Source organism: Armigeres subalbatus, chromosome 3 (assembly GCF_024139115.2).
Source record: "Armigeres subalbatus isolate Guangzhou_Male chromosome 3, GZ_Asu_2, whole genome shotgun sequence".
Classification (NCBI taxonomy): domain Eukaryota; kingdom Metazoa; phylum Arthropoda; class Insecta; order Diptera; family Culicidae; genus Armigeres; species Armigeres subalbatus.
In genome coordinates this window covers 149,419,264-149,432,106 of record NC_085141.1, presented here as the reverse complement: position 1 = coordinate 149,432,106, position 12,843 = coordinate 149,419,264, and the positions used below count along the sequence as shown (strand labels likewise).

Here is a 12,843-nt window from a genome sequence, read left to right as displayed (position 1 = left end):
AGCACCAACAAAAAACTAACTATAAAATTCTGTTCCTTTTCAGATCGTTTCAATTCTGAACAAGATCGAATCAAAACGCACCGGCGATGACGAGCGGTTACTTGGAAACCATAAGACATTGGTGAAACAAATTTTGGAGCGTAGGAAACGAAGGGTGGTCTATAAAGAACGTATGATTGAAAAGGAGGATGAACCCGAGGAGATAGAAATAAAGGCATTGAAATTGGCTCAAGCTATAGCAAAGTCAAACCATTTATTAGTCTATACGGGAGCAGGTATAAGTACTTCGGCAAAGATACCAGATTACCGCGGTAGTCAAGGTATTTGGACACTGCTGGCACAAGGTAAAGATATTGGTGAGTACGACTTGTCTCTGGCGGATCCGACATATACTCACATGGCACTTTTCGAATTGCATCGAAGAGGCATGTTGAAGCATGTAGTTTCACAAAACTGTGACGGATTGCATTTGAGATCAGGTCTGCCCAGGTTTTGCCTTTCGGAAGTTCATGGCAATATGTATGTCGAAGTATGCAACAACTGCAAACCAAATGTAGAATATTGGCGGCTTTTTGATACAACACAACGCACATCCACCCACAAACATAAAACTAATCGTCGATGTAGGAAGTGTGGAAAGCCACTAATTGACACAATTGTTCATTTTGGTGAACGTGGGCAATTAAAGTGGCCATTAAATTGGGCGGGTGCAACACCTCACACCGAAAAGACTGATGCCATTCTATGCCTAGGCTCTAGCCTAAAAGTGCTGCGGAAATATACTTTTCTCTGGGCCACTGATAGACCGATTAAGAAACGCCCCAAACTTTTCATAGTCAATCTTCAGTGGACACCGAAGGACAAGGTGTCAACACTCAAAATTAACGGAAAATGTGACGAAGTAATGAGACTGGTAATGAAGCATTTAAACATCGAAGTTTCGGAGTATAACCGTATTAAAGATCCCATTTTTGCTCACGCTACCTTACTACTGCCCTATGAGCAGCACACAGCGTCCCAACCAATGTTAAAAAATGCCATTAAAGATGAATTCAGCGGAGAAGGATGTTCGTCGAACGGTGTGGAAATAAAAAAAGAACCAAAATCAGAAAACTGTGTGGATATCAAAAAGGAGCCAATGCTGCAACAGGTTCCTTTACTTCTAAGTCCTTCTCTACTCACACCTCAGCAGCTCTATATAAATAATTTATTATTACAACAACAGCTTAATAACTATAATGTCGTTCTAAATGGAGCCCAACTACGAATAAAAAACGAAGCGTGCTCAAACGCGGCATCCTCACCGCCAAAACTGCCGGTTCCACCCCTTGTTCCATGCTCATCAAATGGGCTTCGTTCGCAAACTCCCTCGATCCAATCTATTCATCAATCACCTGCATCGATTAACGTAATCAAAATTGACACTGCCTCTAGTCTATTCGGAAACCTCCGTCAAATGGTCCATCCCGGTGTTGATCCAATCCCCTTGAATACTACGGTCGCACCCTTAGATTCATCACCGAATTCAGCAGTCAATAGTGCTGCCAACAAATTTCATATCCTCATGAAACCCATTTTGCCAGCCGCTGCAGACGTACCCAAACTTATTCCATTAACAAAAGTAAAATCTGTGTCAGATAATTCAATCGCAGAAGCAATCAAGGAAAGTGAAAAGCAAACTTTTTCGCCTCGTTCTTTTGATTCTGGAGATAAAAGCCCAACGTTCGAGGATACGATCAAAATCAGCGAAAATCTACCGGAATGCATTCTTCAGCAAGATGACATACAGACACGAGTGCAGCAGAGCATTACAACTGATGAAGATTGCAACAATGTTATTCAACCTTTCCTAGGATGCTCATCTACAAATACACGCGACTTTGATGGAGACATATTTTCCCATAAAACTAAGGGAAAAAACCAACATGGAATAGATTCTATATTGAATGATATTAAACAATCATCAGCAGAGGCGAAAGTTCGTGACGAAATTACACCAGAAAAAAACACGGTTAAACCATTTAACGAGAAGGCTACAAAAGCTATTGAAGAGACTCAACAAAAGATATCTTGTGAACCCTCGACATTAAATGATCGTAAGTCAGGTGAGTAGTATAACTAACTGATCGTTTAATTTTTTCGTCTGTTGTAAAAATTTGAGTTTATACACGGAAGAACTAAACTACACAAAAGTGAGTTAAATCCACCCAACTTCGTACTTCGGTACGGGAAGACCCTTTTGAGTAAATGGGGTCGAAGTAATTTGCCTTTACTCCCATGTTAAAAAGTACCTAGCATAAGTTCTATTCACTCAAGATATTGAAGATATTCCACTAAAAAGCCGAAAATAATTTTCTTAATATTATCATTTCAATAGAAAATCATAAATTGTAATACCGCTGCTGTGCATATGCACAGCACACGTTTCGATATGGACAAATTGATATGAAATTTGCGAAAAAGAATCCACGTGTCTTGGAGGGACTCGAACTCTCAACCTCCTACTCTCTAGATAGACGTGATAACCCCTACACAACAAGACCACTTAAAGGTCACGTTTGCGGAAAAGCCATCAGAATCCGAGTACCAACCTCCACCGCGGTTAGCTCTTTTTTGCAAATTGAATATCTTTCGGAAGCTTGATTTGTCCAATCTCCAAAAACTTTTCTCGGGATTGTTCCCATGTAGGGTCATTATACAAGAATGCTCAAACCTATTAGCACTAAACTAAACTGAGTATGTTTCATTTTCATTTATTTAGTCTACATCTAAACAGATAACACTGAATCAACAATTTGACGCCACAATACACAGTTCGAGGCCGCATCTCTTCATCCTCGAATACGCTCCACGCTCGCCAAGTCGTTTTGCACCTGGTCTGCCCATCTTGCTCGCTGCGCTCCACGTCGTCTCGTCCGGAAGCGAACACCATCTTTGCAGGGTTGCTGTCCGGCATTCTTGCAACCATCCAACGCTCCGATACCATCCTTACCAGCTGATTTATTGGTCTTTAGCTGTTGGATGGCATCCTTAACTTCCCTCAAGGTGGGGGCTGGTTGGCTTCCATCGTCCGCTGAACTGACGTATTCATCTCTTCCGCTGCCTTGACTTTCACTGCCTGTACTCTCAGCGCCATTCAAATGTTCCTCGTAGTGCTGCTTCCACCTTTCGACCACCAACGTTCGTCCGTCAAGATGCTCCCATCCTTATCCCGGCACATTTCGGCTCGCGGCACGAAGCCTTTGCGGGATGCGTTGAGCTTCTGGTAGAACTTGCGTGTTTCTTGAGAACGGCACAGCTGTTCCATCTCCTCGCACTCTGCTTCTTCCAGGCGGTGTTTCTTCTCCTGAAAAGGCGGGTCTGCTGTCTCCGCTTCCGTCTATAACGTTTCACGTTCTGCCGGGTACCTTGCTGCAGCGCGACCGCCCGCGCTGCGTCCTTCTCCTCCAGAATCTGTCTGCACTCTTCGTCGAACCAATCGTTCCGTCGGCTTCGTCCCACATACCCGACGTTGTTCTCCGTTGCGTCGTCAACGGCAGCTTTGACTGTATTCCAGCAGTCCTCAAGAGGGGCCCCATCGAGCTCACCCTCTTCCAGCAACGCTGCCTCGAGATGCTGCGCGTATGCAGTGGCGACATCAGGTTGCTTCAGTCGCTCTAGATCGTACCACGGCGGTCGTCGGTACCGAACATTGTTGATGACGGATAGTTTTGGGCGCAGTTTAACCATCACCAGATAGTGGTCAGGGTCGATGTTAGCGCCACGATATGTCCTGACGTCGATAATGTCGGAGAAGTGCCGTCCATCAATCAGAACGTGGTCGATTTGTGATTCTGTCTGCAGTGGTGATCTCCAGGTGTACCGATACGGAAGGCTGTGTTGGAAGTAGATGCTGCGAATGGCCATATTCTTGGAGGCGGAGAAATCAATTACTCGTAGGCCGTTTTCGTTAGTCAGCCGGTGAGCGCTGAACTTTCCAATAGTCGGTCTAAACTCCTCCTCTTGGCCAACCTGAGCGTTCAAAACTCCTATGATGATTTTGACGTCGTGGCTTGGGCAGCTGTCGTACTCACGTTCCAGCTGCGCGTAGAATGCGTCCTTATCATCATCAGTACTTCCGGAGTGTGGGCTATGGACGTTGTTTATGCTGAAGTTGAAGAACCGGCCTCTGATCCTCAACCTGCACATTCTCTCGTTGATCGGCCACCACCCGATCACGCGCCTTTGCATATCGCCCATCACTATGAAAGCTGTTCCTAGCTCGTGTGTGTTGCCGCAGCTCTGGTAGATGGTATGATTACCTCTAAACGTTCGCACCATTGATCCCTTCCAACAAACCTCCTGCAGCACTACGATGCCGAATCCACGGTCCTTGTGCACATCGGCGAGTATGCGTGTGCTCCCGATGAATTTGAGAGATTTGCAGTTCCACGAACCGAGTTTCGAATCGCTAGTCCCTTTTCGTCGCAGTGGTCTTCGACGATGGTTCCGGTCCGTACTCTCATGTTGATTGTTCGTTGCGTGAGTTTTTTTTTTGCTGGCTTGCAGGGCCTGACACCAAACCCCCTAAAGTTCCGGAGGACCATTCCTCCTTATTTCCGAGACTGCCAGTCTCGGTAACAGTGACTTTCATTCACTGCCCGAGCCATCCTCAGAAAGGATGTACGGCAAAGACGGACGCTTCGATAATTTAATTATTCTCAAATGGCCCTCGCATAATTCAACACCTTTCAAACCATTTTCACACTTGTCGCTGCCTAGCGATAACATTCGGATTCCGTTTCTTTCCCATCTGCTTTCACACACACGCTGCTCCCTTCCTCTTCCCTCGCTGCTCCCTTGCAGCATCGAGACCGATATGCCAATAAAGTTATTGCCATAGTTATGGGTAGGGCAATGCCTTGATTATCGAACCTATGAATATTTGTGCGTAAGACATGTCCTACTTGTCCTACCCACTCCACAGGAAGCCGGCGCCACAGGAAGGGTAGCCACTGAACCGGGAAAACCGGGAGAACCGAGAATTCTCGCTTAACTTTTCAAAAGGACCTAAGTAACATTTTTGTCATGAATTAATTTGAATAGCGCAATCAATAGCTTTCATTTAGTTCTGTTGATTGCGCTATTCAAATTAATTCATGAATAAAATGTTACTTAGGTCTTTTTGAAAAGTTAAGCGAGAATTAACCAGGAAAAACCTGGAAATAACCGGGAATTTTCTTGACGCTGAAAATTTTAAAGTTTTGTTTCGACAGACTGAAAAAAGCTATTTAACTAAATTATTGTCTATTTCTTAATACTGTGGAAAAATCTATAATGATCCCCTCTCTTACTAACTGTACAATAAAATGATATTGATTGTATATATCACAAATAACCATGGCTCCGTAAAGTGTTATACACGCTTAAGCCTACCAAATAAACGAACTTAAAAAAAATCTATAATGGCAGTGGATATGTATGTTTATCTCTGCAACTCCATCTACGATTTGTGCAAGAGCATGCTTTGCTATGCTATGCTATTAATTGAAACAGTTGAATCCTAGGATTCATGAAATAACGTTTGATAAAGTTTGGTTATAACATTGTTCTAAGATTATTTATTCGGATGTATACATATATTGTTATAATGTATTTGTATATGCAAAAAATAAATTGTTGAATGTTTTAGGACTTTGGTAGGTTTTAAGAATCACGCCTTAACTCAAGAATTTTTTTTTATGGAAATTGATCAATTTCTTCCGAAGCATAGGATTTTTTGGTATTCCAGAATTACAAACCTAAATGTAAATGTTAAAAATTTCCCGAAACATATCTAGACCAACATTTGAAAAGGGCGTAACAGCCAAAAATTATTCCTTCTGATTCTTTGTCTACAAATATATCTATCCAGCTTTCCACACTCGGTAATGGCGGCTTGTCGGTATGTAAAAATCATTCGATCACTGTACTATTTGACACTAGCTGGATGAAAACTCACTGGCGAAAAGGCCTTTTCCCCTCCCCCTAACCCAGGAACGCCAGTGAGCTTTCCTCCAGCTAGTGTCAAACAGCACAGTGACCGATTAATGTTTACACACCGACAAGTCGCCATTACCGAGCGTGAAAAGCTGGATATATGTGGAAGAAGAATCAGAAGGAATAAATTTTGGCTGTTACGCCCTTTTCAAATGTTGAAATATATTGAAATATAATATATTATAAATATATTGAAAGAAATATGCTATTCTCAAGTGTCAGAGATTTCAGGAATTTTTAATGAATTTGTTAGTTTAGAGATTGAAGAAGCCATAACTGTAACAATTTGTTTCTAAGATCCTTTTACAAATCCCAGCTTTCTTCTTTTTTCTGATATCCGCGAGAAAATGCTTAGTTTTATATGTATCTGTGCCAAAGGACCGGATTTAGACGGTAGGGGGCCCCGGGGCCGACAGCTTGTGGGGGCCCCAAAATGTACAAAAAAGGTTGGTTTTGGTACATAATATTTGCCCGCTAAATCTGGCCCTGGCCAAATTCTATTCAAGGAAACACTATCTTCTATAAATCTGATTAATAATTTCAGAAAATTCTATGCCGCTTCACAATTCTCCGAGAAATCTGGCAAACATATTTCTCAAGCTGTCTCGTTTTAATGATGGTTCCGATCTTAAGTATAAACCTTTTGGAATAATTTTAAATTTAAAAAAAAGTTCCTAAAGCATATTACTTCTAAAATAAAGCTATTGAAACATGTTTTCTTTATCAACACCTTGATAGGGCGTTATTTTGAACAAGTTCATAACAGCAAAATACGAATGCTTTGAGCTCACATGGAATAGAAGTGATTTATGTTCGCATTATTTTTGCAATTGCACCTTTCATGCTTGACTTTTTTGTTTTTCGTTAAATGTTATTTTTTCTGAAGAAAGCTACATTTCAGGAAAAATATTTTGCTTGGTATAATTTTGTTTTTTTTTTGAGTGGGGCAAGAGTGCGCGTGGGATAAGAGATTTTTGGAAGTTATAGAAAACGATAAACTAGCAACCCTGCATCGGTTTGATAGGTATTCTCACCAACTATTTTCATGTGTAATGAATTATTGGCAGTGGCTGATTTTCTACCCGCCGCTGTCACACCCAGGCGCTATAGTATATGCGCAAAATAGCCAGCAAAATAGTCCGCTACCATGCCTACCAAATATTTTTTTGATGAAGGTGCTTAATTTTGAGATCGAACTATGGTCGCTTCGAGGGAATTTCGGAATAAAAATCCGAAGCGTGAGTTCTGTAAAAAATGTAAACTTGTACTGAGTTCAAATTTACAACTAGGTTTCTTATATACTATAGATATGCTGCCTGTCTCTGCACAAAAAGTAGATAGCATTTCTTTTTTGCTACCTCTCGCATACTTGTAACCTAATGGGATTCCCATACATACTAATTAGCAATTGTATTTTCCTTGCAACGGGCGGTACCTTTTTATCTTTGCTTATCCTTTCTGCCTAGAGATATAGTTTTATTGCTATATGACTCATTATATGTTTCTTTGTTCTCCGTTTAGACGCAGGCAGTCCTTTAAGATGCAGGCGTCATCGTTTATTGTTCTTTTTTCTCGGTTGTCTAGACATAACTTTTAAGACTGATGAATCATAGTTTTCAATCAAAACTTCTAATAAATTATCGTAATCTACACCGGACCTCATAAATCTACTTCCGTTGATTTACAAAAAAAAAGAAATTTATTTGAAGTTGTTGTTACCGTGACCTGCCCTAATTCCGCGCATTGCCTAATACCGTGGATTTTATCCAAATTGATGAATATATAGAGGAACTGTCTGCCATGCACATCACATTATTTGGTTAAGTGGACAAATATATAGCAGAATATGTTAGCAAATTATTATTGTGGGTATTTGTGACGTAAATTAGGCGCTAAAAAATAAATGTGAAAATGTATGGCGTATGATTCGATTATTTACATATTTTATTGTACATGTGCTTTTAAGTTCATATTTCGAGCTTGTTTGATAGGGCACGGTATTAGGCAATTTTATGCGCGGTATTTGGAATCTTCTTCGGAATGTACGCGGTATTAGGCATATTCATGAGTTGACATGAACACTAATTTATTTATTTTTCATGAGTTGAAGTTCAAAACATATTTTTTTCTTCAAATGTATTCAATATTGATTGAAGCGACATAGTTTTCAAGGGTGATTGTTACAAATTAAATTTTATATAGCGAATTTATTGTGGACACGTCCTTAACCCCACGGTAATAGGGCATGTCACGGTACAAATATATGGATAATTATTATAACACGTTATTCTTGATTATTTTGATTGAGATTTGGATAAAAATTAGGTGGTTGTTTACGTTTATTATCTTCAATTACAATTTTGTCTTGATTTTCTTCTTCGTCTTCCTAAGTTTTTATGTCTTTTAATCTTTCATTATTTGCTAAATTTACAGTATTTCTATGAGTCATTAGACTCGTCAGCGAGTCCCATATTGAGGCTAGTAGTTGCCATCCAAATCCATATATTTCATATAAAATCTTTCCATGAACAATTGTGTCTATTACAAATTTTAAAGCTCTTATTATAAAATATATTCCTACCAGAGCCGTAGCGTGGATTGCCAGCGCCCTTGGCGAAACTTCTATTGGGCGCCCCTTACTTTCTTGCATGTTCAAAACAAAAAGCGTGATAACAGCAGAGTTTTAAATCACTCAATAAATCATAAACTTTTTTTCGCGTTGAGAACACAGTGAATTTTTGCGTTATTAATTTCTTAATCATTGTTAAGCATAGTGCATATATTCCAATAGATTTATTTATTTATTATCAGACTAAGGCCGGAGTGGCCTGTGCTGCACATAAAAGTCTTCTCCATTCAGCTCGGTCCATGGCTGCACTTCGCCAACCACGCAGTCTGCGGAGGGTCCGCAAATCGTCCTCCACCTGATCGATCCACCTTGCCCGCTGTGCACCTCGCCTTCTTGTTCCCGTCGGATCGTTGTCGAGAACCATTTTCACCGGATTACTGTCCGACATTCTGGCTACGTGCCCGGCCCACCGCAGTCTTCCGATTTTCGCGGTGTGAACGATGGATGGTTCTCCCAACAGCTGATGCAACTCGTGGTTCATTCGCCTCCTCCACGTACCGTCCGCCATCTGCACCCCACCATAGATGGTACGCAACACTTTCCTTTCAAAAACTCCCAGTGCGCGTTGGTCCTCCACGAGCATCGTCCAGGTCTCGTGTCCGTAGAGAACTACCGGTCTTATAAGCGTTTTGTAGATAGTCAGTTTGGTACGGCGGCGAAATCTATTCGATCGGAGCGTCTTACGAAGTCCAAAGTACGTACGATTTCCAGCCACTATGCGCCTCCGAATTTCTCTGCTGGTATCGTTATCGGCGGTCACCAGTGAGCCCAAGTACACAAATTCTTCTACCACCTCGATTTCGTCACCACCGATAGAAACTCGTGGTGGGTGGCTTACGTTAACCTCTCTTGAGCCTCTTCCTATCATGTACTTCGTCTTCGACGTATTGATGGCTAGTCCAATCCGTTTAGCTTCGCTTTTCAGTCTGATGTAGGCTTCCTCCATCCTCTCAAAGTTACGTGCCATGATATCAATGTCGTCGGCGAAACCAAATAACTGGAAGGACTTCGTGAAAATCGTACCACTCGTGTCAATTCCTGCCCTTCGTATTACTCCCTCCAAAGCGATGTTGAATAGCAGACACGAAAGACCATCACCTTGCCGTAACCCTCTACGCGTTTCGAAGGGACTCGAGAATGCCCCTGAAACTCGAACTACACACATCACCCGATCCATCGTCGCCTTGATCAACCGTATCAGTTTATCCGGAAATCCGTTTTCGTGCATTAGCTGCCATAGCTGGTCCCGATCGATTGTATCATATGCGGCTTTGAAGTCGATAAATAGATGATGTGTGGGCACGTTGTATTCGCGGCATTTCTGCAATACCTGACGTATGGCGAACACCTGGTCTGTGGTAGAGCGTTCACCCATAAATCCCGCCTGGTACTGCCCCACAAACTCCCTTGCAATTGGTGTTAGTCGGCGGCATAAAATTTGGGAGAGTACCTTGTAGGCGGCGTTCAGCAATGTGATTGCGCGGTAGTTGCTACAATCCAGCTTATCGCCCTTTTTGTAGATGGGACACACGACACCTTCCATCCACTCCTGCGGCAGAACCTCATCCTCCCAAACCTTGGTAATCACCCAGTGCAGCGCTCTAGCTCAGAGCTTCCCAAACCTTCGGGTATGCGACCCACCTAGCAAGATTCTATATGTCTCGCGACCCACCTATGAAAAAATGCATTTTACCAAGTAGTATTAAGCATTAATTGAATCTGTTTCGGCTTCTTCCACATAAAAAATATTTACGTTACCTTGCATGTACAAATGCAAAAAATGACGAACATGGTATTGTTTGTCAAAATGTTAGCGTTTTTATTTTACTTCATTAAGGGGCCAGCTCTTAGGCATAAATGTTTAAATAAAATAGCGTGGTGATGGATATTTAAAATAAAATGCGGTTCGAACTTGAAATAATGTTCCTGAATAAAATGATCAAAAGGTTCGGCATTCGAGCTGCAATAAATATTTGTTCTGCGCGACCCACCAACAATCCGCTCGCGACCCCCCTGTGGGTCGGGACCCACAGTTTGGGAAACCATGCTCTAGCTAGTGCCTCACCACCGTGTTTAAACAGCTTTCCTGGTAGTTGGTCAACTCCAGGGGCTTTGTTGTTTTTCAGCCGGCCGATCTCCTTCTGGATTTCCTGGAGATTCGGAGCCGGAAGTCGCATGTCCTGCGCGCGTGCTCCTAGGTTCATTACCATACCGCCACCGTTGTCTGCCATATCGCCATTCAGGTGCTCTTCGCTCTGCTTCGCTGCCGCCACCTTTGGATCACCTCACGCTCGTTTGTAAGAAGGTTCCCGTTTATGTCCTTACACATATCGGGCTGTGACACGTGGCCCTTACGTGAACGGTTCTACTTCTCATAGAGCTTTCGTGCGTTATTAGCGCGGTACAGTTCCTCCGTCACTTCACGGTCTCGATCTTCCTGCTGGCGCTTTTTCCTCCGGAAAATCGAGTTTTGTCTGTTCCGCGCCCGTTTATATCGTGCCTCGTTCGCCCTCGTGCGGTGTTGCAGCAATCTCGCCCATGCTGCATTCTTCTCCTCAACTAACTGCTCACATTCGCCGTCATACCAGTCGTTTCTCTGATCCGGAGCCACCTATTCCAATAGATAAAAAGTAAGTATTACTCAAACTCCAACTGTCGGTCGGTGGCTGGGTCGCTATCGGACCTAGCTGCATCAAGAAGAACCATACTCTGGAGTAAATTGAATGACCTTCGCAATAAATTTGAACTTTGAAGTTAATCCGTTGCCATCTTTACTGAAATCCCTCGTATTTATCATGCCGTTAAATGAGTGCCGTCATTTCAAATACTCATCCTCGTTTCCTTGTTTACTAAAGACTAATAGACTAAAGAAAAAAAAATAGAATCAAATTAATTTATCGAATATTCAATATGTTTTTTACCACTGAACTCATACTACAAGTTTCTGTTCTAATGGAATCGGAAATATCACTGTATCACCCGTTTTTGAATCCCAAATAGTTTGTCTGCATTAAATGGTAGAATTTATCCCAAATTCAAACAAACTTCTTATTACTACTTCCGTATATCTATCATTGGAAAACGGTTTAAATTTATTAATAACAAACAAAAACTATATAGGCTATATGGGTTCGATTTACGCGTTTTTTACAGTCTGCTCTGTGTTTATCCTTTGGCGTATTGTATTCCTCATCTAGAGCTCCTTTCTCAGAAGCTTACTTCATGTTTCTATTTATTTGCCTTTCCTGTTTTTTTCTAAATTTTTTTCACTTCCTTTTTAGTCAGGTAAATGATGAAAAAGATAGTGAAGGCGATGGTACAAATCTCCCAAGTTAAGGCTAACATATTTCATGAGCCGACGTTGTAATACCTGTACCAATCATAGACGGAAAAGAAGCTTCCAGACATTATACAAACAGTTGATGACGGATGTTGTGTCGGATTGATGACGTACGATGGGAATTGTCTGATAAAAGCTTTAATTTCAATCTCTTTGAACCAGTGAATTTGGGAATATTTTTTCATTATTTCCCATAGCGAAATTTTGGATTTCGGCGCCCCCCCGCAAGTCATCTTCCAACTGATCGATCCACCTTGCCCGCTGCGCACCTCGCCTTCTTGTACCCGTCGGATCGTTGTCGAGAACCATTTTCACCGGGTTATTGTCCGACATTCTGGCTACGTGCCCGGCCCACCGCAGTCGTCCGATTTTCGCGGTGTGAACGATGGATGGTTCTCCCAACAGCTGATGCAACTCGTGGTTCATTCGCCTCCTCCACGTACCGTCCGCCATCTGCACCCCACCATAGATGGTACGCAGCACTTTCCTTTCGAAAACTCCGAGTGCGCGTTGGTCCTCCACGAGCATCGTCCAGGTCTCGTGTCCGTAGAGGACTACCAGTCTAATGAGCGTTTTGTAGATTGTCAGTTTGATACGGCGGCGAACTCTATTCGATCGGAGCGTCTTGCGGAGTGCAAAGTATGTACGATTTCCAGCCACTATACGTCTCCGAATTTCTCTGCTGGTATCATTTTCGGCGGTCACCAGTGAGCCCAAGTACACAAATTCTTCTACCACCTCGATTTCGTCACCACCGATGCCAACTCGCGGTGGGTGGCTCATACATTGTCTTCTCTTGAACCTCTTCCTATCATGTACTTCGTCTTCGACGTGTTGATGACTAGTCCGATCCGCT

At 42.4% G+C, this 12,843-nt stretch overlaps 1 protein-coding gene across 2 annotated transcripts in view; it reads left to right on the top strand.

The window, feature by feature from the left end:
* The window catches only part of LOC134224752 (uncharacterized), a 128,662-nt gene that overhangs the window by 87,059 nt on the left and 28,760 nt on the right, over nucleotides 1-12,843 (top strand). For both annotated transcript variants that reach the window (XM_062704308.1, XM_062704307.1), the window contains exon 2: nucleotides 44-2,105. In XM_062704308.1, the coding sequence (XP_062560292.1) occupies nucleotides 44-2,105 (2,062 nt within the window). The remainder of the gene's footprint in view (nucleotides 1-43; nucleotides 2,106-12,843) is intronic.